The sequence below is a fragment of the Drosophila miranda genome, chromosome XR (genome assembly GCF_003369915.1).
Source record: "Drosophila miranda strain MSH22 chromosome XR, D.miranda_PacBio2.1, whole genome shotgun sequence".
Lineage (NCBI taxonomy): Eukaryota > Metazoa > Arthropoda > Insecta > Diptera > Drosophilidae > Drosophila > Drosophila miranda.
The window spans coordinates 16,311,417-16,339,291 of record NC_046674.1 but is presented as its reverse complement, the minus strand read 5'-3'; the positions used below and the strand labels follow the sequence as shown (position 1 = coordinate 16,339,291).

General features: G+C 43.8%; 2 protein-coding genes across 28 annotated transcripts in view; both read left to right on the top strand.

Annotated features, from left to right (window-relative positions):
• The first annotated feature begins 13,258 nt into the window (after positions 1-13,258).
• The window catches only part of LOC108151193 (ecdysone-induced protein 74EF), a 125,764-nt gene continuing 111,147 nt past the window's right edge, over positions 13,259-27,875 (top strand). For 5 of the 27 annotated variants that reach the window (XM_017279654.2, XM_033387295.1, XM_033387293.1 and 2 more), the window contains exon 1: positions 13,643-13,831. The gene's annotated coding sequence lies outside the window, so the exon portion shown is untranslated. Of the gene's footprint in view, positions 13,352-13,642; positions 13,832-27,875 lie in introns of those variants that run through there. The other 22 variants (XM_033387290.1, XM_033387286.1, XM_033387298.1 and 19 more) reach the window with 8 other exon arrangements.
• On the top strand, positions 24,364-26,226 carry LOC108151196 (cytosol aminopeptidase). Its single transcript, XM_017279666.2, has one exon. The coding sequence runs from the start codon at positions 24,565-24,567 to the stop codon at positions 26,128-26,130; it is 1,566 nt and encodes a 521-aa protein (XP_017135155.1). The 5' UTR covers positions 24,364-24,564; the 3' UTR covers positions 26,131-26,226.

Below are 27,875 nucleotides of genomic sequence, written 5' to 3'. Positions count from 1 at the left end.
AAGCCTAAGATGATGTAAATCAGGTTGGGGCAGGGGCAGGGACAGCGGAGAAGGAAGCATATTGCAATTCATGGCATACTTTACAGCGCGCACACACAGATACTCGTGCTCGTACACACCAAAACACACTCAGATAGCTGTCACAGCAAATCCACTTAAAATGACTGCCAGCTGTCAAAGTGTCACCTGTTTTTGGGCCTCGCGGCACACACACAGACACACCCATCCATACAGGAAAGGAGCCCGATGTAGGACCAGGGACCAGGGACCAGGAACCAAGCACCGACAAAAAATGAGCAACAATCCACAAAATGGCTGCTGCCCTAGAACACAATTGTCACTTCTCCTTCACTGCCTCCACCTTGCCTCCACCTCGCCTCCACCTCGCCTTCACCTCGCCTCCACCTCGCCCCCAGCTCGCCTTCACCTCCTCTTTTTGCAGTCCACAATATTCCTTGATTTTTTTTTGTGTGTGCGGCTTTTATGCAGCCTTTTTTGTGCGCACAATTGAAAATTTATAAAAAGCGGATGTTGTGTTTTCCGGCGGAAAAAAAAACTTGGCTGCTGCCTGCTCGAGCTCTTGGCAACCAGAACGAAGCACGAAAAAAAAAAAATAGAAGAAGAGGGCTTCAACGCTCACCGGAAACGAGCCAAACTTGATTCAATTCAAAAAGACGTAAATGAAAAACAGAACGACGGCGACGGCGACTGCGACGGTGTCCAAAATGGCCAAAAGTCAAGACGGGCCACAGGCCCCACTGCAAAAGGGCGGTAATCAGACTGCAATACGAAGGCCAAATCATCTATAGACAGATTAGGCGGGTCCACAGCTGTACAGAGAAACTTTAAGCTAAATTTAAGCAAAAAATAAGTACAGAAGTACTTCTGTACTTCCAAATAGGTCTCGCTTCCCGCTGTATATCTGCATATATCAGATATATATGGTGTCGAGCACTAACATCTTTTAAACTGAATCAAATACCACTTAAAAGTGTGGTAGAATATAATACCTATCAGCCAATAAGGCATCCCTAGCTTAGCATAATAATCCATAAATGTACGGCCACTCTAGGAAAATACCGAAGATACGGCCACATGAAAAGTAGGTAGATCAATGCTCGATCATCAGGAGAACAAAGTCGTGTTCAGAGAAGTAAAACATCCAAAAAGTATTTCCATTTCACTCTCACAAAAGAGATCGGCTTTGTTAAGGGTTTTTATTATTCTGAATACGTTTGGGCATAATCTTGACTAAATTTTGTGTGTGCTCTTGAGGTATCACGAGAAGCCAGGCGGTGCCAAAACCCTCGATTTTTAATGGAATTTAGATCTGGGTTATTCTGATTATTGAGACTAATTTTTCACGATTTTGTGTGTGCTTCGGGTCCCCGTCTCCGTCTCCCCGTCCCCGTCGTTGGTAAGCCCATTTCTCTTCCAAAAGATAAAGATAATCTTCCTTCTTCAATAAACCATAGATTTTAGCCAATGAGCCAACATTCCATAAGTGGAAAACCGAAAGAGCTCTGCCCAGGATTGGCATGACAGCGGCAGGACCAGGATACCATGATAAATCCATGATCCATGATAAATCGCGGTCCATACAGGGTATTTTTGTTGTTGCTTAAGCAAGTAGGATTGGCAGGGGCCTGCTGATCACACCTCAAGTTTTACTTCACCCAAATAAATCGAAGAAACAATCGAAACACCTAAAATATCGATATAAATGGTTACAGACCGATGTTGTCTGATTCATGAATATTTCGTTTTCTTTTCATTTAATATTTCAAACAAATATTTAATTATAATATTTCAATTTCCCAATGAAGGAAAAATATCCCCAAACAAAATATATCGCTAGCAAAAAGTAGCGAAAACCGAAGCATGGCTGTGTGTGATATAATTCTGATATATGATCCTAATGATCTACCTACACACCTACCAAAAACAAGGCCAAACAACAGCCCATCAGGCAGCTGAATGTATCTCATTTATGCAGCTATTTGCCGCTAAATTTTGTATCTGCTGAAATTAGAAACAGCCACAACAGCAGATATCCATAATGAATAGTGAAATATTCAGTTGGAATGTTGTTGTCTGGTTTTGCTGAAATTAAATTTCCAATTATGCCCCATGGCTGCTGTAATTTCACACAATTCCACTTTCCAATTCCACTTTGGATACTCGTATTTGAATAGTGCCAGCCCACAAAATGTCATTTGTTTTTATAGATAAAGTGCGGCCAGCATTTTTGAATGCAAATTGATATTTTGACAGAGAGGCGAAATCTGGACCGGGACATAATTGATTTTGATTGCGACTGAAACGCATTCGGCCCCGCAATAAGCAAATAAAAGTAAATATTCACGCCTGGAATGGTGTGTGCCAAACAAAGCCAACACAAACACGTTGATAAGCTCGCTTTCTTATCCGCCGGAAAACCCAAATCAGAAGCATTGTAAAAGCAACGACAACTTGATCCAATTCTGAAACAGGAAAATGCCAGGATAAATATCCCCCCCCCCCGTGGAGTGGAGGAAAAAAAGCCAAGCCCTAAGCACGCACACATGGGCTATCAAAATATCCTTAGCTGCAAAGTCCTTTCGCAATCCAATTGAATTATGTTGCCAGGCCATTGTGAGCCGGGCCCAAAAGCTGTCAGCCAGCCAGTTGAGCCAGGTAGGCAGCCCCAATGTGTTCGTTGACCCAATCTCCATCTGGTCGGAACTTCCGTTTCGAAAAATAATAGCCAGGCCCTTCTGCTCCATTTGCAATTACCATTAAAAATTCAATATTTTCTTTGCCGAAACTTTATCAATAAATCTGTCTAATTAGTCGGGACATTGGAGGCTGGACCGGGCTGTACCGGGCCTAATGAATTTCCAATCACAAATTTCCATGCAGAGTTGAATTTTCAACAGTTTTCCGACAACTCTTCCTCCCTCTCTCTCTCTCTCTTTGGGAAAGAGAGAAACTGTTATACGCCTTGGCCACATTTTGGGGGGGCCATGTATCCACAGCATCTCCCCTTTGGGGCGGAGTGTTACTTGCGTTAAATTTTATTGCTATTTTTGTGCCTTTATGGGCCCCGTAGGCGGCTGCTTCGGAAGTGACTTTGCCAAAAGTATATTTTCGTATTTTTTTTTTTCTCCCCCAAAAGAAGAATTAAAATTGATTTTATACACTTGAATGGTTTTTGGTAGTTGGAATTTTTTCACTTTGCCAAAAGTGTGATTTTTCTTTTTCTCTGGGAAACTATCTTTGACTGGACTAGAGTTTTCCGCCCTGGGGATCCAGTCAGTCGGAATACTTAACTCTCCGAATTTCAATCAAGAGATCCGCAGAACTGAAAAGGTTATACTCCATAATTTGTCCAACAAAATTGTATTTATTTTGGCACTTTTTGAGTCTAAGAAATTTCAAATTTTTGATAGATCAAACACTCTTAAGGACCTTGGGTGCTCATGCATTTTTAAGGCACAGATCTCTCTATTTTTAAAGCTTAAGAAATATTAATTATGGTTTTTCTTTCGACGGATTTGAACATCTATCCAAGCCCCTTAAGTTCTTGCTTTTTCTTAAATTTTCTTAAAGAAAAATTGTTTAATTTCTAGGGCCTCGAAAGACTCTTCAAAGCCTAGCTTTTTCTTAAATTTTTTTAAGCAAAATTCTCTCATTTCTAGGGCCTTAAAAGCCTTGCTTTTTCTTAAATTAAAGCAAAATTCTCTCATTTCTAGGGCCTTAAAAGACTCTTGAAAGCCTTGCTTTTTCTTAAATTTTTTAAAGCAAAATTCTCCCATTTCTAGGGTCTTAAAATACTCTTAAAAACCTTGCTTTTTCTTAAATTTTTTTAATCAAAATTCTCTCATTTCTAGGGCCTTAAAAGCCTTGCTTTTTCTTAAATTTTTTAAAGCAATATTCTCTAATTTCTAGGGTCTTAAAAGACTCTTAAAACCCTTGCTTTTTCTAAAAATTTTTAAAGCAAAATTCTCTCATTTCTAGGGCCTTAAAAGACTCTTGAAAGCCTTGCTTTTTCTTTAATTTTTTTAAGCAAAATTCTGTCATTTCTAGGGCCTTAAAAGCCTTGCTTTTTCTTAAATTTTTTAAAGCAAAATTCTCTCCCCAAAAGCCTTGCATTTTCTTAAACTTCTTAAAGCAAAATTGTCTGCTCTTTAAGGCACAATATATTTAACCATAAATTGCTTATCATTTGTGGGTTTTCGCCCGCAACGCACAAGTTTTCCCACTCGAATCAGTTGTGCGGCTACGGAATTTCGGCCATCAACTTTAAGCAGAGTGACGGACGGACGCAAGAGTCCCAAAAGATAAGCAAAAATCTGCAGTGCATACATTTGCCAAAAAACCAAACAAAAAATAAAATAAGAAAGATATATGTATGTATGTATGTATTATGTAGAAGAGAGGATGGAAAATTGAGATGGCTGAATAATAAAGGAAGAATGAAAGGAACTTTTTGGCAGGAGTTGCCACGCCGCAGACGCAGACACACACACACACACACACACACACACACGCACACAAGTCATGGAGCAGAAATTTCTATTTAATAACGGCCAAAAGAGAAATTACACTGCAGCATTTCAGTTTCAGTGCCGCCGAAAAACATGTGAGTGAGTGCGAGTGCGAGTATCTATGTGTGTGTGTGTGTGGGGATGCAGGCTTTCGAGTGAGTGTGTGTCTGTGTATCCTTAGCCTTCTCCCTGTGTGTACGTGTATTGTATTACGACTGCATTAATTTATGTACGAAATGCCATGGCAATGGCAATGGCATCACACAACGATGCACAGCACGTACCGAATAGAAGGCAGCGATCTCTCTCTCTCTCTACCCCACTGGATCCTGCGGCCAAAAGTCAGACAGGCATAAAGCAGAGAGGAACAACGGAAAAAGATGCAAATCCAGTTGGGGCAGCTGGAGCATGCAGCTGACGATTGCAAGCCAAGGACATGGCAATTGTGGCCGAATGCTGATTGCGGGCTCATTATCCGCTGCATCCCGCCCTGCACCACAGATAGGGCATATCCCAAAAGAGCATATCAGAGGGGTATCGGCATCGGCATCTGCCGAATGGCTATCCGTCCTTAAAGTTTTCGTGCCAAAAGCATTTCCTTTGCCCCGTAATGTATGCAAAAGTTGTTTTGCCTGTTCTCTGTTGTAGGCCAAGCCCTGTGCTAATATGGGTTAAAGTGTCCTGGCCACGTCCTAAGCAAATAGACCAAGTCCTCTGCGCTCTCTCGCTATCCATGTATCCATCTTTGTTTGCTTGTTGCTTATTTCCTTTTATTTCCTGCTTTGCCAGCTCCGAGTTCGCGTTTTCCAACTTTGTAATTTACATCTAAATGGTATGGATGGGCGTTGAAGCGGCTGCTCTTTAAACACACATGACCATCATGACCATGGGCTAAGAGCAGCACTGGAGCACCACTGGAGCATCACTGGAGCATCACTGGAGCAGAGTGGAGAAGAATGCACAATGGCTGGATGCCTTTCCTAATGTTCTGTTTCCTTTCTGTCTGTTCTCCTTCTCTCTCTCTCTCTGTCTCTCAAAATTTATGCGAAAGGGAAAAGAAACTATTTCAAGATATATATCCATGAAGGATTTAAGACAGTTTTCTCTGCATTTAGTTACACTGCGTTTCAGTGCCATGAATCTGTCTAAGCTTTGAAATGCAACTTTCCTTTTATATACAACAAATATTACACTTTTGTGGAATGGAAGATGAACGAATTTATTCTAGGATACAAAATGAAAAGGAGGACCAAACCATACAAAGAAAAAGTAGTCTGAAGTTAAAGAAAACTTCAACTTTGGTCCGCCATATCTTCAGGTATATTCCACTCTATCAACACGACTAAAAATCCTGTTAAAGGTCCAAAAATAAAGTCAGAGAATCAACGTTTTGTTATGTTTAAAAAATATGTCGGGTGTATATAGAAAATTTACCAAATTTACCTTCTAAATCTTCTATTTTGAAGCACATTTAAGGCAAAAACTTGGGCTAAAAAAACATATTTCAAAGAGTCCTCAATTGGTGTTTTGGTTAATTTTTGGCCCATGAAATTATATTCAATCTAAACCAGATTCAAACCCGATTTTAGTCGGGTTAATTTAGGCACTTGCAAATCCCTAAGTTCATTTGTTGGACGACTGATTTATTATTGACCGAATTATTGTTAATTATGGCCAAGAGGAGTAAAGTACAGTTTCCGGCTTGGTCTTCATCTAATCTCGTACTTGCACCTGCAACCTGCAACCTGACATTTCCATTTGTCCTTTGGTGGCAATACGAGTGTGTGTGTGTGTGTGTGTGTGTGTGTGCAGCAGGAATTTGCATTTGAATGACTTGGCAGCAACCCCGGCAACCCCCCCATCGCCACAGGAGTCAGCAGCCAAGTTATGCAACTAAATTTGCATGAGGTGTGGGGAGGGGGGGGGGAGGGTTGGTTGCATGCCACGTACAGTGGCTTACAGTTAACTGTTTATAATGCACTGGCACCCAAGTGCTGTTGCCGGCTAATTACCAATGCGAATGCAACAAACTGACGAGAATACATAATTGAAATATAAAATATGCTAATGGAAAGTGCAGTTTGTTTACTCAAAACAACAACAAAGAAAATTTAAACGACACCCACCACCAAAAATAAAGGCTATACATACATATATACGAGAATTTATTAAGTGATTCATGCAACTTTTTCAATTGTTTGTTGGAATTTATCTTATTTTGTGACACGAAATTGGATAACTTTTCCATAACAATTCGTTTATTTCCCACAGATACACACCCACACACCCATATAGAGAAACAGATTGGTGCTATCTTGCTCCAAAAAGCGTACAAATATCCCACACACTCTCTCTCTCTCTCTGAACAATGGAAAACAATTAAGTTTTGTCACATAATTTTAATGAAATTAAAATAAAATCAGTGCGAATAAATACACGCATGATAAATGGTTACCCCGGGGGGGGGTGACAAAAAAAGAGGCACACCGCAGAACAGAACAAAACAGAACTGGCTTTTGTCTCAAGGTTCATGAAGGCTATTTGAAAATTCAGAGCATGCCTGACGGCGTCTGACTGACTGACTGACTGACTGACTGAGTGACTGACAGACTGACAGACGGAGTACATGAAGAAGGTGCTGGCTGCCTGTTTGCTTGCGGCTGCTGTGCAACATGAATCCTTAAGTGACTACAACAGACCACACGAACAAAAAAAAAAAAATACACACAAATACAAACGATGGATGGTATTCCGACTATGGGGATACCGACTATTCGGGCAGCGATAAAGAAGGATCGTTGCGATCGAAGAGTGATCAAAACCCCTTCGGTTGGCTGTTTGAACACCTGGCTTTCGAACGAATGGGCAGAAAAGTGGTTTATTCTGGGAATTGAATGGCCCTAGAGATGCTCTTCTCTTCTCTCTTCGAAAGCCTTACTATTCGATGGCCTTCTGTTAGCTGTTCAAAACCCTTCTATCCTACCATATTTTCCTACATTTACAGGGTGAACAATAGTATAAGAAATAAGGGTAAAAGAAACGGAAACAGAACAATACTAGACAAAACGCTTAGACGACTATTCAGCAGAGGAGCAGGGCAGGGCAGGGCAGGGCAGAGATAGTCTAGATTGTGGGCCAAAAAAGCACGCCCCTTTCTTGTTTGCATTTTCCACTGACCCGTGTGTGAGATGTGTGTGAAGGTCGTGGGCGTGGCGCCAACGTCGCGACGTGGGTCTAAAAATATTGCCAGCTAAGTGTTGAGCATAATAATGAGACCCACTCACAGATGCATGCATATACGAGTATGGATGTAAATAAAAACACACACTTATATAGATAGATAGGACACCCCACTGGGGAGTTGCTGCGTGTGACTTTTGTTGGCTTCATCCTTGTCCAACTTTTACTTTTCTTTTGCCTTTCTGTTTGTTTTAAATAAATTATGCTACGGCCACGAGCTATGCTGCCACACTATGGGTTTTCCACCGACACTTTTGAGCCATTTCTCTGGTTCAATCTTGACAGTGAAATACCACCCTTCTCCCCTCATATGACACACATTGAGAGTGCGTTGGCCAAAATGCAAATTCAAGTCCCCAAGCAATTAGTTGGCCACTTGCCTGGCAATTGCCTGAATTACTAGAGACTCGATTTAATGTTAACGAGTGTATCTATGTCTGTGTGTGTGTGGCACGTGCCTGTGGCAACCGAGTCTCGTTTACAGGAAGTCAATCTCATTGTAATTTTTTTTCCTGGTTTTTTTTTTGTGGTCGTCTGCCGGTTGCATGGGAGTCAAGTGAATTAGCATAAATTATTGGAGTTTGCAACGAGGGAATTGGCAACGCTGCGTGGCAGCCACGGCTGGCCTAAATGGATCTTTAATCTTTAAGCGCTGCAGATTTGTGAGCCTTTTCAAAAGGACATTCTGACTTGAATAAATTAGGAATAAATCCTATTTGACCTTAATTTTTGAACAGAGTAATCCATTTGGTTTGGGAATGAAGATAATCTCTGCGAATAATTATGGAAATAAATAATAAAGAATAATTATAGAAAAAAAAGAGTAAATAAGATACTAAATATTATAAAATTAATATATATTTATTAAGAAATTAAGTGATTAAAAACCATTTTCCCACACATTTTTCCTGTGGATAGTGCCAATCAAGTTTCACTTTCCGTAGTGCCAGTGGCTTTGGTCATAAAATTTTGGCAAATTTATTGTCTTCCCCTCGGCTCTGTGATTATCTCCGATCTGCGATAATTTTCCCGGCAATAATCGCAGCAATTAAATTTACGACCTTCTTAGCAGAAGCTCAACAAAACGCTTCGAGTGAGCTTCAACATTTTTATGACCCTCGGCGAGGCAATAAAAACTGGGCGTGGCACAAGCATAAATCAAATCTTAGACATAAACTATATACTTGGAGCGGGGGGAAGCGGGGTACAGCACAGCACAGCCGCACAGCTGCTATTAAATATTACACATACGCAATGTTAACACTTTATAAACGCATTAGGGCTTCCAGCCCCAAAAGGGGCAAATCCCATATCAAAATACAATTTGCAAGCCAGAAACAAATATGCGAAAATACACATATATATATATATATATATATGTAAAAAAAAAAACAAATTTTGTGTAGATAAAATATTTATGAGCAAAGAGGAAAATGTGTTCCCTGACCGATGTCGGACATAAATCATGCGATTATTGGGGGGGAAAAAAAGCACGTGGCCATATACAGGCAAAGTACAGTGCGTTACGCAAGTATAAAACAATTGTGTATCCCCAAACTCTCCAAATTATACATTTTGTATATGCCTATAGTTTTAGAACGCACTGTAGGCAAACACCAGTCCATAAAAGAAACAAATGAAGCTCCACAAAATGGCTGGGGACACGCCCAGAAGGCACAGGACATTAAACTCAATGAGTTGAAATTATTTCCAGCTGAAGGTCAACTAAATGCGGACGGGCAGGATGTTGGCCGGGCCCCCGTTCTGGGCGTGGACCAAAAAAAGTTGTCGAGGAAAAACTGTTGCAGTTTTGAGAGAATTCGAATGGGGAGTACCCCGCTAAGCAGAAATTTAGGTATTTATATGAAAAATTATTCAATTTTGAGCACTCTTTATTGAATAAGAAATTCAGTTAAAAGCTGAAGAAATGTGAAAGCAGTAAAAGAGGAAACTGGAAATGGATCCTTAGGGTTTCTGGTAGATCAAAGTCTTCGGCAGTCTTCAAAAATCGATCAATCTAAGCGTGCTGTACATTCGCGGCTTCCGGCTCGGATCTGGCTTTAGTTTTTCCCCTGAGTTTTGGGGTCTGGGTGGAGTTTTGGCTGGCTAAAACGTGTACGGCTGCGTTAATTTGTATGGGATATTTATGAGCCCAACTGCAACCGCTGGCTGCCATAGGGCCAGAAAGGCTTGCTGGTCCAAGCCGGATGAGCTGAAAGTCCCCCCCCCCCGCCCAGTCTCTGAGGCGTCACAAGTGCAAACAGAAATTTATGGCCACAGAATTCTTAGATTGTTGCTCGTTTGTGTGGCTCGTAGAGCTTCTCATACATTTTATTTCTTTTGGGGCGAAACGAATCAATTTCCAGGAAAAAACAGCAGCCATAGAACCGGTCAACCTGATATCAGTTCTGTACCAACTCTGGGCCAAAGATGTGGCTGGTTCTGCTGCTGCTGGGCTTCAGCCAGGGCCAGAGACGGTTCTCCGAATGCGCGAGCAACCTGCATATGGAGGATGCCAATGTGACGGAGATCGTCGAGTGCCTGGCGCGCTCCACCAATCTGACGGCCTACTGGGAGGCCACCCTTTGGCGAATGGATCTGCTCGAACGTGTGCTGGATGGGCTGCCTGCCACCAGGCCCACAGGAATATACAATCATACGCCCTACGAGAACATCGACGATGCGATGGCCATCGCGGACAAGATGTCCGACCAGGACTGCCAGCGGCAGCGTCATGTAGTGCAGGCCGTGCGCCGCAAGCTCTTCTGGCACAGCCTGCGGAGCGGCACGAGCAACACCCTCTTTGCCTGGCCCTGGCCAGCCGATTCTTTCAAGACCGATGAGTATGACACTGGACCGCCGCTGGTCTTCAATCCGGAGGCAGTGGCTCACCTGCGCTGCGCTCTCTTGGATGCCATTCAAAAGCCCCGACCATACGCATAGAGTGTGTGTGTGTGGGGCGGTGGAGTACCCGCAATTGTTTAAGCATTTAACCTTTTGTTGGCTCAATTGATTGCCCCAATTAAAACGACACAAAGGCGGCGACAGGTGGGGCTGGGCTGTCTGTGGCCTGCCGCTTCTGCCTCGGCTTCTGCATTTAAATTGTAAATAAATATGTGAGAGCATCTCTGGACAATGGCCCGCAATCAGGAGGCCAAGGCGACAACTCCATCAACGCCGTCACAGAGGCGGGGTCTGCCATCCAGCCATTCAGCCATCCAGCCAGTTTGGGGGATGGATGTCCTGCTGGCACAGAAAAGTTGTGGCACGGTCGGGGATGGTGCTCCTTTCATGTTTTTAAATTGAAATCTCGGCAGCAAACGTGAGGCATTCCCCATAGGACCCACAAAGAGAAGGTCCATGCTTGCTGCATGCAAATGTGTGCCACTTGTATCTCTTTGCTCTCTCTCTCTCGCTCCTCTCACCCTCTCTGTCTGTCTCTACGAGCGCTTTAAATAATTGCTTAGCACCCGAGGCACACACTAATAACAATAATAACAGTCCAGGCTCCCAGGTCCAGCCAGGATAATAATAGCAGATAGAAGCTGCCCCAAAGATGCGTCCCTCCCGCACTCTCTCTGTGTGTGTGTGTGTGTGTGTGTGTGTGTGGCCTTTGACCCTCACTGCAAATGCATTTTCACGTGAATATACACGTACATATCTGTGTGTGTGTGTGTGTGTGCTTTTAATGTGCCATATAAAATAATTTAATGACCAGCCAGGGAAAGTGGTTCTGTGGCTCAGCACTGAGTAGGGGGATGGATGGGGGTGGAGGGCATCTCTTGGTAATGAGCAAAACGTTTGGGGGGGCCGTAAAGCGGGGTGACCGTAAATGATAATAGTTGCACATATTACAGGGCGGGGGCGGGGGGGGCAGATAGCCCATGACAAAGTGTTGGCCAGGTCCTGCTTTAATTGGCCGTGGTGGGGGCAAGGTATCAGAGCGATAGAGCAATTAGATATATGATAGATAAAATTACATAATGATAGACAACAAGAGGGTGTTTAGAAGGCACACAAACGTTAAGGCCGTATCATATTGATGGATTGGGACAGCCCATTGCAATCGGAAGCGATTAGTGGATCCGTGGAGCAGCAGCAGGAAGAGGGGTGCGGCTCCGTCGCGTCGTCTACTGGAAAGCTCGAAGACCCCAGCAGGAGCTGGTAGCGATCAAGAAAGAGGCCAACAGCAGCGATGGCGCAACGACTCGGATGGCTGTGAGGAGCTGCTGCCAAGCTGTGTCCACAGGACCAGCAGCCAGAGCACGGCAAGGCCTCAGGAGGCCTAAGCCTGTGTAGATGGACGCTTGAGCATCGACAGAAGAGAGTGGTGTCCGAAGAAAAAAGATCTTGCACTCTCACACTGGCCTTCAAAGACTTTTAATGCTAGAGAAACCCAACGAGCAATAAAGATGCATTAATTTCGAGTAGAATTAACCAAATTGCCCTTAGAACGAACCTGATTAAGCGGAGATCATTGCGGGGCCCCGTCAAGCCATTCGCCATTCGCCATTTTTATAGAGCCATTCGTGGCACCATCCACACCCAAAAGACCTGCCACGCCACAAGCCAGCCCATTTGGAAAACCTCTTAAGAAAAAGAAACCAAATTAAAATCCAGTATTCTCATTTCCCTGGGATTTTCTCAAGTTTTTGGTTTCTCCCTCTCTTGCCTCTCTCCTCCCTGCCGTTTACTGGCCCCATTCTAGTGTCCCCTCTCTGTCTGTCTGTCCTGGCCATTTCTGCAAAATAGTTGCGCTTTATTTTCAGGCAACTCTGTCATTCAGCTCCCACTCGTTGCCCCAAGAAATGTCAATAAAAATTCAATTACGCTTTCCGCCAAAAGAAAAAGTTGTGCTGGAAATTATTTTTTTCCTTGTGGCCCATCTCTCATCGCCATTTGAAATGGCCCAGGGATTCTGGTTGTCAAGAGTGAAATTTGTTTATCATCTTCTTTGATTTGTTGCTGCGAATGAATGGAAATCCGAGGCCGAAGGATGGCACTTCACTTGTATATTTAATGGCCTAATTATGGCCCCCCACACACACACTCGCAGGACATGCTGGGTAAATAATCATAATCATAATCATCATCGTTTCGAGGGGGCCAAGGTGCTGGTGGGCATCCATAAAGTTCTCTGCTCAATAAAACGAAATTGGCGGAACTGATTTGGGGTTTTTCTGTTCTGGCCATAACACATATGTTTTCGGTAGTACCAGTAGTTGTTGGCCAAGTTTATGCTGATGCTGGGTAGGAGAATCAAGGTCGCGCCACCATCATTTAACGCAATTTTACTTCGCCTTTCGGCAGGTAATCTCGTGCCCCATGCCCCACACACGGGGGGAGGGGGCACTCTGCCCGAAGGAAAACCCTCTCTGTCTCTGCGAAACTGTTATACCCAGCCCAAAAGTGTTATACGGCCGTGCTGGTGCATACTTGCTGGCGCTCGGCGAAACAATTCAGTCTCCCGTTGCCAGTGCTGCCGTCTAGACGGAAACACTCTCCTGCCCATCGCATCGCCTAGCATCGCATCGCATCGCATATCCGCTTTGCCTCTCGTTGCTCCGTGCTGGCCAAGTCGCGTAAGGTTCCCAGACCCACAGAGAAATCTCGACTATATATATTTCGAGCCCTTTCCATATAAATCAACTGAACTGAGGCCCGGGTGGGCCTTCGTAGCTGTGTCTGTATTTGTTTGGTGTGTGTGTTTAGGTTTGTGTCGTTGTGCCGGCTTCATTAGCACCTTCCGCTTCCGGTCTTACACTCTCTATCTGTGCCTCTCTCTCTCCCTCTATCTTTATCTCTCTCTCTCGCTATCTATCCCTTTCTGTAGATTAATGAGGCAAAAGTGTTTTATCGTGTCGTGCGTTAAATATTTAATACAATATCAAATAAATGTTGCATAAGCCGGCTGTCATTTAGCATCTTGCGTGAGTGTTTGAGACGTTTTTTTTCTGTGTTTACTCTGGAATATTATTCAAGATTCTGTGGACAAAGCCTAGACAAAGATTCTCTATATATACCCCTATATGTACACGCCGCTCTACATAAGAACTGATCGAGTAAGTGACAAATATTTGCCCAATATTTTATGCATCATTAAACATCATTTTATTTGCTCATTTCAAGCCATTTGTATTTGTAAATTTTTCTCTTTTACTTCCTTTTGAAATAACGGATATCTTGTCACATTTCAAACATTTTTATGGGCCATTTCCAAAAAAGGGGAGCCGGGGACCCAAAGGTAAGGGTACATAAAATTTTGATTTGATTTGAATATTTTGGACATTTTTTAATGGCCTACTTTCGCTGTTATTGGATAAATTCTTGTGTTTATGGGAATTTCCATGTAATTTTATCTGTAATTTTTCCTCTGAGCTGTGTACCGGGGAGGGGGAGGGAGGGAAATAAAACGACGGCACGTTGGACTCCTTCATTTCGAATTGCAGCCATTAAGGGGCCCGGTGCACGGTATCCCGAATGAAATAGAAGGCCATTAGCCACATTACCACATTTTCATCAGTGCCAGAGCCAGAGTCTCCCCTACCGTGTCCAATCCTCCCTTCATTCATTCGTAGCCATCCACAGAGTACACAATTAATTGGAAGCAAACGTTTTGCTGCCTGCCACAAAACTTACTTTCAAGCTAGTTCATTTGCCACGCCCCTATCCCTAGCCCTATCCATACACACACACATACACTCACACTGGCACAGACACGTGCACACGTAGATGGTGGGGCATGTGGCAGCATCCCAACGTAAGTAAATAATGCGTAAAACAAGTCAAGCGTTTTACGAACACTCCCATTTCTCATCAGCATCCCCTAAGCTCTCCCTCACCTTTGGTGGGTCGCCTCTCTTCCCCCCCCACCCCACCCCCGGCCCCTTTTTGGGGCAGAAAACAGTCAATTGTAAAATTGTAGCAGCCAACAAAGCGTGGCAGAGGAAGCTAAGCGGACGATGAGCCGCTTCTAATGATGACGGCAAAATGGAGCTGGAACTGGAGCTCCAGGATTGCCAGGAGCCAGGAGCCTGGAGCCAGGCACTAGGTCCCCCTCCTATCATTACGATGCTTGCTAACTAAGGGATGGGGGGGGGGAGCACATACAAAAATATTTACACACATGTGGCTAAAGTTTCCAACGCTTTCAGGCTCCGGTTTCTACCTCACTTTGCTGTTATTCTTGTTAACGCAAAAATTGTCTGTCACTTTGAGACTTCCGTCATCATCCTCCTCCGCATTCAGATGGGATACATGATGAGATGTGGGGGGGTTCCAGCAGTAGCAGTAGTTGCAAGAAGATGCGAGGGGAATAAGTGCAGGGGGGTGGCGACTAAGTGAGAGCGTAGCAAGTGGGGCAAAAGGAAAAAAGCGTCTGCTCTGGCCTGGGTCTGGTCCCCCACTTGAGGCACTTTAGTCATGGCAACATTTGTGTGTGTTTGCCAACTCCTTCTCATCAGCAACAAAAATATATCTTTTAGAAATTATAGCACTTAAGCCTGATCTACCCACTCCCTGCCTGTTGCCTTTTGCCTTTGCCTGCAGGGCCCTGCTTTGAGCACTTTTAATCAGCGAATCAAAGGCTGGCTTATTTGTTCATAAGTATTTGCAAACAGTTGCTCAAAAGAAGCCACCGAAAGGGGTTTCGATGGAGAATGGAGCATGATAATAAATATAATGATAATCCTCATTTAATTCGACACAAAGACTCACATATATCCTCCTCTGTACTTGATCTGACAGCATCAATGGGGCTTTAATTCCTCCTTTGTCTTCAATGGCCAAACACCTGCTCTAATCTAATATAATAATAATATGCTGGTGGTCCTTCTATGGTCTGTCACAATTAAAAACCCAACGAATGCATTCATTCACCTGCGTTATTCATGGTGTCAAAGTGAATGAAGAAAAATTGGAAAATTTAAGTTAAAAAGCAAGGAAAAACCATGGAATACACCCTGAAATCCCCCACTAGCACTCCCATACCATACCCAAATGAGCAACAACAATGGGACAATGAACAAATGGCATTCCAAAGGAAAAAGTTTTTTTTCTCGTTCTATTTTGACCCTGCGAAAAGTTTTGTGGTGGTGGTGTTTTTTTTTTTTGTCCACTTTTTGACAACGAGCTTTTGAAAAATTGTATGCCATAAATCAAGGCGGGGGCGTGTGTACGTGATGCACACAATCGCGCACACAAAAGTACCACACATAATCGCATGTATAGAGGTCCAACAAAATGGAAAACTTGCACAAATAATTTGGCATAAACAGCAATTACTTAGAAAAATTCACAAACCGAATCCCCAACAAAAGAACCTACAACTTTATGCTCAACTATTTTTCAACAGCTCCATTTGCATTTATTTACACACACACACACACACACACACACGTATTTCTGATGGTTTTTTTTGGGTTAAGCAGATGCTTCTGGGGGGGAGAGGGGGGGACATGACTTGTAAAGTACATATATTTCGGACAATATACCATAAAACATGATGCTGTGCTGTGAACAATTTTCCATAAAATAGAAAAATGAATGTTTTATGTGTACAAAAAAGCAAGAAATGTTGCTGAGATTTTTGTATACTATTCTGTGCTATTTCGAATTTACATAGGATATAAAAGACTTGTACTGTCTTTGAGTATTTCCATGTTTTTTCAACAGAAATCATTTGAAACCATTTTCATAATTAATTCGAAAACATTTAAAAGGGACCCTTCAATATATAATTCCTCCCAAAAATGTTTATTAATTGCGACCCACAAACTGATTCATTAAAATTCATTAAAAATTCCTAGAAATTCCATTTCGAACCCTTTTCATAACATTTTGTGCTTCTATATGACCCTACCTCTGGGCATTTTCATGCATCATCCATCTTAATCTCATTGACTTCTTTGGCTGCTGATTTGCTTCCCATTTTCCTTCACTTCTAATAAGCCTAATGGCATTCCCGGATCCCCAAGAATACATATATATATAATTTATTTCACGTAAAGTTGATTAAATGTTTCTTTCTCTCTTTTGCATGGAAGGGAAAAGCATTTCTGCTTAAGTTTCTTGTGCCATGAACGAACGAGAAAAAAAAACACACACACACACACAAAATCCCTCGGCACACGCAGACCACATGGAAAAACAAAAACTCCTTTTGTTTCGGCTGCTGCTGGCGGAAATCCGCTTAACTGTGCGTGTGTGTGTGTGTTTTTTTTTGGTTGTATTTCTTGTGGGGGTATATTTTCGTCCTGACAACGAGGTGCTCCAACGAATGCTGGCGGCGGCTCTGGCCGACAGACAACAATCCATCAAACACTTCGGCCCAAACCCAATTCAATCAGACGGATCATCAATCATGTTCAGCATATTTCCATCGATGCCAAAACACATCGTAAATGTCGCATAAATGGCTGGCCACACATGAACACATATGGAAAAGTGCTGAAACTTTGAATCGATTGTACGCAAATGATTTGTGCACGAGTGGAAATATTATTTGAATGTGCTCAAAATGAAAGCAGTTTTCCTCAAGATGGCACATATCGATTCAGATTCAGTTCAGAATCTTCCTTGTTAGGGCCTGAATATTATGCTCTTTGCAAGGATATTTCTGGATTATTTCTATCCCCATATTTTGCCAGGATCAGGGTTAACAAACTCATTAGGTGTGCTACCAGCCCACCTCCTGCCAAACCCACACACACACACACACACACACACTCTACAAGCCATCCATGCACGTGAACATTAAGTATACGCCGCATGGGCCCAACTTCCGCGTATCAATGCCTTCAATGACGTGGTGGCCGTGCCTCGCTTGGCTGCTGCCGCTGCTGCTGCGGCTTCTGCTGCTCCATTTAGCGTAAAAGCATTTAAGCCAAACAAAAGCTGGGGCCAAAACACACACACACACACACACACACACACACACGGGCAGCTGCTCTCGGGATAAAATAGAAAAAGAGTACTGCTGCGGTAATGGTGAAGGTCAGGCTGCTGTTACGTTTTTTTGGCCTAAACTTTTGGTCTTTGTGCCTGTGCCTCTGCCAGTGCCTGTGCTGCTGCTGTTGTTGCCGCCTCAGGCTGCCAGTGCATCCGCCCTGCCCTGCCCTGCTCTGTCTCTATCTCTCTCTCTCCCCCACCTCTGGCTCTCTCTCTTTCAGTTTGGTCATGCGCTCTCCGGCCCCAAATGGTAGCACAGTTTTAGTGATGCTGTCTTGGATTTGTTGCCCTTATAACAGTTTAACAAATGCAGACTTGTGGGCGCTGCTGCTACTGCCACACGGGCTCTGTATCTGTGTGCGTGTATGCGATATTTTCATAACTTTTGTGGCCACAAACAGTAGCAGGCACAGCCAACAGAAAATAAACCATTGTTGTACCTTCATTTACCCTTTCTTTCCACAAAAGATTGCCACGAAGAGGCACAAATAATGCCCTACTGTTTGTTTTTTTTTCTCAGCGATCTACCAAAAAGAAGCCAAACCTTCTGTAAGGGCATCTCCGCTTTCGGTTTTTTTAGCCCTGGGTTTTTGTTGTTTATTTTAGTTATGTGCACGTCAAATTGCCACTGCCGCCAAATGGTTAAACAACACAAAAACATAAAAGAAATGTACATATGAGTTATGTTTGGTGGTTCAGCATGCACCTGCATGGGATTAGGTGCCACCGACCGCTGAGCCCTAGGGACTAAAAAACAACAACAACAATCTCAATAAGTCTCTGCAAAAATACATGGAATAAACGGACACGAAAGCGTTAAAAAAACCAAATAAATGTCGTAAAAATAAAAGCATGTTTTCCATAAAAAAATAAATTTATGAGGAATGGAACTCCATTTCGAGGGGATACGCAACTCAACTGATTTTGGGATAGCAAAAAACGTCCTTTATGCCCTTTCTAGAGTATCAAATCGTTGATCAACGAAAGTTAGAGTTGTTTCACAATGAATTTCTGTTTGCGGTTTAACTGGAAGAAATATAAACCAAATAATTGGCGAGTTTGTTTTAAAAACTTTGAAATGAGTGCATTTTTTCGCTTGGTTTGAGGGGAACTGTTTCCGTTTTATTGGGTAATTGGTATACTAGTATTTTCCGTTAAGCTACCCGCCACTTGCCATCCAATTATAAGCATTCTTGTGTTACACTGAAGTCCTTAGTCGTTAACCAGAAAATAGCTTCAAGTTTCATTCGCTTGCATATTTTCGACCTTCTTTAGCTCAGTGTAGAGCGAAAATACGGGAAAATACGGGAAAATGATTGCCATTTGCTGGCACTTCATCGAGAGAGAGAGATAGGGAGGAAGGGAGGAAGGGAGGGAGGGAGGGAGTGGTGTCCCGAACTAAATCCTCGGTTAGATAGATGGGCATAAGCTTTAATAACTGACTGACAGGCGCTGAAGATGGTCTCGTCTCTCTCTCTCTTTACCCCTCTTTACCCGAGATCCTGTGCCACTTAAATGTCATTTTCATAATATGCCCAGGCACCTTAACATTTTTATTATCTCCTGGGTGGCGGCGAGGGGCTCTCAAGTAAAGCCTCTCTAACCCCGAGGACTCCTTGGCAAAAAACTTTTATGGAGCCGCTCTTCAGGAACAAAGGCCGTGGATGGGGGGTGCCATGGCTGAAGCGGAAGCCAAAGTGGTTGTGGATCTGGATGGTAAAGTGAAAGCTGACAGAGCAAATGCGTATTTAATTCCACTTCTATAGCTCTTTGCCACGCCCCCATCGCCATGGTTGGGGGCGATTGTTGTTGATGCGTTAACATTAATAAATGTCAGAGTATACCATTGCACTGCCGACAGGAAGGAGATGGCTGTTGTATTGTTGCCCTCTCGCTCTCACTAAGTTTTACATATTGCATACATTTCAGCATTCACAAAGAGACTGGGAGAGTGGGAGAGAGAGGGAGAGAGAGAGAGAGCGAGCAGAGGGAGAGACAAACAGACGCTGATTGTCAGAGCTTTTTAAATTAATTAGTCTCATTTTTTGTCTCTCTTCAATCTCTGGTTTCTGTGCTCTGTCGCTGTTCCACACACTCCCCCTCTCTCTCTCTCTCTCTCTCTCTGTCTGTCTCTGGGCACGCTTGATAAGTTGCTGACAAGCTGATTTTCGACATGAGCCATTTCTCTTCAGGCCATTCCACAATTTTTGGAGCCAAACCAAAAGACTTTAGGCCATGCTTAGGCCTGTACTTCGGTCTGTTCCATAATCGGCTTATGCCCAGGACAGTGCTAATTGATACATTTCCTACAGGGGAATATTACACCGACAGAAAGAAGAGAGAACTCGTTGGGCATATTGTGCGATGTGAATACCAGAAGGGACTGTACGGATCAGAGCCCTATATCATATATTCCATTACATTTCTTGTAAGGAATCTAAGGCAACATGGAATGCCTACCCACCTACGTTTCCATCAATCAATCAGCTAAATGATGATTTTCAATTAAGTTTGATGCCCAATTAGAAAACCTGGATGGAATGCAGGGGCTGCAGGGCTGACTTTCTGATTGCTCTTTCTAGAGCAGGAAAACATCATTCGAACGTAAAAGGAAATCAAACACATGCCAATGCATCGACATCCACATCCACTCTCCACCGGCAGCTAAGCTGCAGCTTACTTTGGCCAACACACACACACATGTATGTGTTAGCCTGGTTTTTGCCTTGGCTTCTGCCAGCCAATTTCCTTCTCTTTCCTATTCTATTTTTTTTCTCATTTTTGTATGGACCTTTTGCAAATTTGTTCAAGGGAGCTAAACTTTTCAATTTGTACTCGTTCTCGTATCTGGAGCAAAATCAGATTCGTCCACATATTTGCCTTCAATTTAAATGATGAGAACATCATTTCCCCTCTCCCAGATAACTCAATTATTTATATATTTACATGAAACTCGTCCGAGGAAAACTGCAACTAAGCGTAAAAACTAATGGGGGAAGACCTTGGCTAACTTTTTGGGCTAAACAGCTCAGTGCCAGGCTTGCTTGTTTATTTTATTTGGCAATTAGTTGGAACTGTTAGAGGAGACTCTGCTGGAATTAAAAACTGTTTCGAGTACAGTCAAGAGAATCTACGACGGCGATCTAACGCAGGGACTGTGCATAGGAGAGTGTTCTGTATTTTCTAGTATCTAGTATTTTCATAGAAGTACCACCGTTTACAGAGGCATGTTAATTCAGCAGCGAGCTAACAGCAAAAGATCAAATTCTTTTGAGGCGTTACAGAGAAGAGCCATGTTAATTCAGCAGCGAGCTAACAGCGAAATAAAACGAGAGCGAGATCCACATTAACTTCGAGATCTATGTATGCTCTTGCTCGGCTTTCGCTTTCGTTCTTTGCTGTGCGAAAGGGAGAGGAAGACGAGAAGGAACGAAGGCCGATCTGCAAGCCGAGCTTTTGACTAGCCAAGGCGGCGCTGCTGCTCCGCTCTCACCACCACCGATGAGAACAACACATACGCACTGCGATCTTGGTTAGACTCCCGTATTTCGCCCTCGCTCTTCGAGGAAGCTTTGAGTCAACCACGCTGCAGTTTCCGCCGTCCCTCATTCAAGGCGTGACACTCACGGTACAAATGCCATGTGATTTTTCAATCTTAGCAGCAGCTAATGAATCCTTGAGACCTCATAGAAGCTTTGCGAAATGGTTGATTTATTAATACGACTTTAAAACGGTAAATATTTTCCCATTTTCATTAATGTACACTTTCTGGTTGCACTGAAATTTATTTAAAATGTCATAATATTTACATACGAGTATTTCCAATGAATGACAAAAGTTTAATTAATTTGCACTTTATTTAAAAAAAGTTGAAAAGTTGGGAAAAGAAAAATACTGCAGCAATGTCAATTGCAGTTCATGAAATTGTCAAAATTCGATCAATTATGAAATGCACAAAAATATTGCAACCAAATTTCAGGGCAACTGTCGTATTCATCTGCCAAAAAGTGCACCAAATTGGGTGATTTCTCATTCACCAAATAACAAAATATATATCAAAAGCCAAATAAAATTGGGGTCAACCAAAACGAAACGAAACGAAACTGGACTGGACCGGACCGACAGACACACCACCCACCAGCCAGCCACCCACCGAAATGAAAATGCCTTTACATCCAATAGAACACAAAATCAATGCAAAGTTTTCAATATGTACATATGTACATACAAATACCCGATGTTCACTATTCAAATGCCACTCGAAGAGTAGTGTAGTCCTTCAATGACTTTTGGTCCCCTATCAGATTCACTCTCATTGATATACGAATGCGTTCGCAAAGAAAAGTTGGAATTAAAAACACTCCAACTGTGTGTTATCCAGTCGGGCACTAGAGAATGGAGATTGCAGATGGAAATACGTGTACGAGTGCTCGAAAGGGGATAAGCCCTGGCCATGCACAAAAAAACAAAAAAAAGGAAAGGAATGAAACCAAGTTGAGGAAATCAATATTATGCAGACAGGCAGACAACGAGCCATCATATCATCATGCCTCTCATTGTGACGAGTGGACTGACTGCCAGCTCAACTGTTGCACGGATCCATGGCCTCTTCGACTGGCTAAAATTGCCACTTGACAAATTTTCACAGCTCTCTCCATTTCTCTTTGGCCAAAAGTTTTGTGTGTGTGAAAACATCCATATGGGTGGCTGGGTTGGAAAAGTTTTTCCTTCGAAAGTCCAACAACTTGACCGAACCATTTCAAATGGCTAATCGTCAAATGCTCTGGCAATGGCTTACCAGGGATATGCGATCTCGATATCTCGACATGTCTCTCTCATTAAAAAGTAAAATAAACAAGAAGGGCTCAAAAACTTTGCCCCGAAAAGGAAAAGCAACAGCCAAAAAGTGCCAGCCAGTACTGTAAAACCCACTTGAGAACGCAGCAAAAGTTTTCCATTTATAACGAGCTCAGGTTCTCTCGAGTGGGGTGCAAAGGGAGAAGGGGAAGGGGAAGGGGAAGAAGAAGGGCTATGACTGCTGTACAAATAGAAATAGCATCCAATGCCGTTGGTTGTGTGGTGTATACGAGTATGTATGCATGTACATATCTTTGCTGTCTCATTTTCAATGTGTGTGTGTGTGCGTTGGTTGGGTGGACCAAAACTTTAAAAGCGCCGTAATGAAATTGTTGGCAGTATCCATCCTCACACAGGGGCACAGGGGGCACAGGGGGCACAGGGAGCGACATGGGGACACACTCAGACAGTCAGCATCAACACCATTTTATGGCAGGGTTCCGGCAAAGAGCTGCTTCCCGCAGCTTTTGGCATAAGCCAAAAAGTTGCCTGCCCCCTAAAATGTTTCGCAGGGGTTACCCGGGCACCCGGATAGTCTCAGGGATAGCAACAGCCGCCACTATAACTGAAAAGTGTGCTAAGTTTTTGGTTGTTTTCAACAGACAGAGAGAGCGTCGTGTTCGGGTTTATGGCCATTTGAAGAGCTTAAGATCTGAATGAATTATATTCGATTAAATGAAAAGTTTTTACCCTTAGCCGGTTAATGTATGTTTTCCGAAGTACTTTGAAGATGCACGGATTTAAAGCAAAACATTTAAGCATCCTGTACAATAATTTAGTTGCTTGTTAGGGCAATAGTCATTTCTATTTATTTGATTCGATTGTACGGAAAGTTTTCAAGCACTGTCCGAGCTGTTTCGTTTGTGTTGTCTTCCGAGAACTTTTCAAATTAAAGAAACCGATTTAAGCACACATTCAAAAAGAAAAACTCATTTGTTGTTTGGGTCAGAATCATTTGGGAGGTCCTCGGAGGATTTTGTGGAGCCTTAAGTTGAAACATTAAAGATTACATAGAGACAGAGATACGTTTTTCTAAGCAAGCATCAAATGTGCTTTGAGAATTACATTTTTTCTTAAATTCGAAAGTACTCTCCAAAACTATTTAGACTTTCATCACTGCAAAGTCCTTTCATAATATGTAACTCTGAGCTGGGGAGTTCCCTCATCAAATATTTACATTTCGGGCACACGCCGCACTTTATTGTTTAACCCAATAAACTTTTCGATTGAATAATTCAACAAAAATCAACTACATGCAACAAAAAAATATTCTGTACAATACCGTACCGTACCGTTTCGGGCAGCATTGTTTCCATCATTATTTGTGCATGTTAATTGGCCATTTTCATCGGTTATTTGTTCGAACTAATTACGGAAATAGAGTGGAAAATGCCGCATTTCAACGATACTCGTGTACATGAATTAATCAAGTTGCCAGCTCCAATAATGATGGCCATCTGCTTCTGCTTGAATCTCAAAAAGGATCATTTAATCAACCAGATAATTACGACCCCACCGGCATTTGCATAAATTATCAAACTACAAAATAAATCGAATCGAATCAGTCTGAGATTCGGTGTCGATTCGGTGTTAGTTTTGGCTCGAATTATGCCATAATTGTGGCCATTATTCATGAAAGAGTTAATGGGCTTAATGGTCTTTGGTGCTACAAATATCTGTTGTTTAAATAAAGGCCAACTGTTTTTGTTACAATGTTCTAAAAAATGTACTTCTTTTGTGTAAAAACGAAGCAGTCGTTGAACATATGGGCTGTTATGCCCCGAAATCCACTAATGTTTTATTCAGTCTGTTCTGTTCGTTGCTCGGATCTTACGTGTTATTTTTTCAAAAATTTTGTGTAAAAAATTTCTTGTTTGTTTTCAAAATTTTTGTTGTTTCCTGTTGTGTTGTACTTTTTTTTTACTATTAGTAATTAGTATCGTGACGCTTTGGTTTATTACTCAGAAAATTCTTAGGCCGCATCTTAAAAATGAATCGCCTTCGTAGGACCTTCCTGAAGTCAATCATCCGGGCTCGTAGTCCGCTGGTCTCGAACATCCGCCACGCATGCGGAGAGGTGCCGAGCGTCAAGGGCCTCGTGGTGGGCATCTACCAGAAGGAGGGCGACAAAGGCCCGAAGCTGACGACCAGCGGCGAGAAGCTGAACGAACGCCTGCACGGCGGGCTCGAGGAGCTCATCTGCCAGACGAAAATCGATGGGCGGCTGGGACGGGGCAAAGTTTTCAACAACATCGATCCGGAATACACCGCCATTGCCGTGGTGGGGGCCGGACTGGAGGGCATCGGCTTCAACGAGCTGGAGATGCTCGACGAGGGCATGGAGAATGTCCGCACGGCAGCCGGCATTGGGGCGCGCTCCCTTCAGGAGGTTGGCTGCCAAGAGGTGTGGGTCGATAGCATGGAATACGCCGAGCAGGCGGCCGAGGGCGCTGGCCTGGCCACATGGCGCTTCACCCAGCAGCTGTCCAAGAAGAACACCCCGTTGATACCCAAACTGCAGCTGTACGATTCCCCCGAGCTGGACAACTGGACGAGGGGGATCTTCAAGGCGGATGCCCAGAATCTGGCGAGGCGGCTCAGCGATGCAGCCGCCAACTGCATGACCCCCACCACATTTGCCCAGAACGCCGTGGATGCCCTCTGTCCGTGCGGCATCACTGTGGAGGTGCGCACCATGGACTGGATAGAGACCCAGAGGCTGCACTCGTTTCTGATGATCGCCAAGGGCAGCTGCGAGCCCCCCGTCCTCATGGAGCTGAGCTACTGCGGCGCCGAGCCCGAGGATAAGCCCATCATGTTCGTGGGCAAGGGCATCACCTTCAACACTGGCGGCATCAATTTACGCAGATGCAAGGCCATGGACGAGTACCGCGCCTGCATGTCCGGGGCCGCCGCCTGCGTGGCGATGATGCGCTGCTGTGCGGCTCTCTCGCTGCCGATTAATATCGTGTGCATCCTGCCGCTGTGTGAGAACATGCCCTCGGGCATGTCCTGCAAGCCGGGCGACGTGGTCACCCTGCTCAACAACAAGACAATGGCCGTGCGGAATCTGGATAAGGCCGGTGTGGTGGTGATGGCCGATCCATTGCTCTATGGCCAGGCCACCTACAAGCCGCGCCTCGTCGTCGACGTGGCCACTCTGGGGAGGGGCACGCAGAAGGCCTTTGGCGGCGGCGCCACCGGCATCTTCTCCAACTCTCACTACATTTGGAAGCAGTTCCAAGGAGCTGGCGCCCTGACCGGCGATCGGGTCTGGCGGCTGCCCCTCTGGAATTACTACAAGAACCAGGTCACAGACGAGCTTGGCTACGATCTCAGCAACGATGGTCGTGGCCGGGCCTCCTCATGCCTGGCCGCCGCTGTTCTGAGCGAGATGGTCCCCTGCTCCGATTGGGCGCATCTCGATACCCGGGGCACTGCGATGCTCACCAAATACGGCATCATACCGTATCTGACGAAGGGCCGCATGACTGGGCGACCCACCAGGACATTGGTGCAGTTCATCTACCAATTGGCCTGTCCGAATCACAAGTAATTGTCCAAAAGATCACTCGGAACTAGTTCCATTCGTAGCAGTTAAATTTCAAAAAAAATCAAGACACTAATAAAAAATTTGGAGCAAAGGCAAAAACCTATGTGAAATTTTACCCCGGAACTAGTTCACTGTTAGATCGGAACTAGTTCACTTTGAGACCAGGACTAGTTCCAGGTTTTTTGGAATTCCATTGAGTAGCTGTTGCATTTGTGCTCATTTCTTATATTTCAAATGGGGATTACCTCAATGGACTAGTTCCGGCTTTAGTTGAAAGCCCTACCTATGTGGCGGAGCCCGAACCAGCTGCCGTTTCGTACACACACGCCCCTCTCCAATTAGGCAAACAAATTTCGGGCAATTTTCACACATTTGACACGTTTTAGCCATTTTCAGGCCCATCCGCAAGGACACCTCAATGGGCACGACGGCGGCTACTACCCCCGAAGACCTTGCCGGGTAAAAGGATATTTGCATTTACACATGAGCTGCCATACACAGGCTCCCCAACCAACCTCCCGCCTACTACACTCTGGGCTGGGCTGCCTTCCCGCCTTGAGTCGTGTCTTTGCTGATGAAATTGCTGTAGGATATTACTTTGAATTATCATAAATAACAGAGCAATGCGAGGATGTGTGCGCAAGTAACCTTCGGCGGGTTGCGAGGGGGGGGGAGGGGGGATATAGGATCAGGTGGCCTTAATGTTCTGCCCTAGTGATGAGGCTGTGTGCTGTGCGTGTTTGTGGCTTCCCAATATGTTTATCAGGCCATCCTGTTGCCACCGGTATCCTTTCATTTTCCGCAGCACAACTTTAATGGATTGTCATGTTATCAAGTAAAAATCCTTTAAGCCTTGTCGCTGCTCAATGGATTTCTGGCGTTCTGGTTAATGTTCGTAATGCCAAGTGAAGTGCAAATGGATTGCCACTTAAAGAACGTACAAATACTTAACAAGAACCAAAAGCGAGAGACGGTAGTTCCGGCCATGCCTTTTACTCCGATTTTCCACTGATTGGTATTTAAAATTTCATTAAAAGTCTTTTCCGCTTACACAAGAGCATTTTTGTACACAATAAATCGACAAGGACACTCTCCAGCAGGCAACGGACACGAAATGTTTCTTGGGTTTCCTCTCTTTTCGTTCGGATATTAACCATTTTCATCATTATCCTTGCTGCTGCTGCTGCTGTACAGCTCCTGCTGTTGCCCTTACACGTGCCTGATGCCATTTATCTATGGATATACGAGTGTATATATGTAGGGAAACAGTTTCACAGTTGGTCTTTGGTCCCTGACACGTACTTGGCCGTGCGGCATTTTCAATTTATTTTATTTTTCATGTGGACCACACCATTACATTACAGATATTGGACTGTACGTTTAACGAATTAAATTATCCCCCTTTGGCAGCCGCAAAAGTGCTCGAAAAACATTGAAGAAAATTAACATAATTCCCATCTTGAATGGGGCTAACCAGCAACGCCCCCCCCCCCCACCCCCTGGTTAAGTCAACAATAATTTGTTTGTTAACAAAGCCAAAATTCAATTACAGTTCAGCATGAGGCCACAAAAGGCACCACAGTCAAGGCAGTACAATAAGCTTTGGCCATACAAGATGTAGGATGTAGGATGTAGGATGTACACCCCCACCCCCAGTCCCAGTCCCAGTCCCAGCCTATAGAATACTGCAACAATAGAGGGTTATAATGGGGGCTAGACGTTCGAGTATGGGTGGGTGTATTCATAGA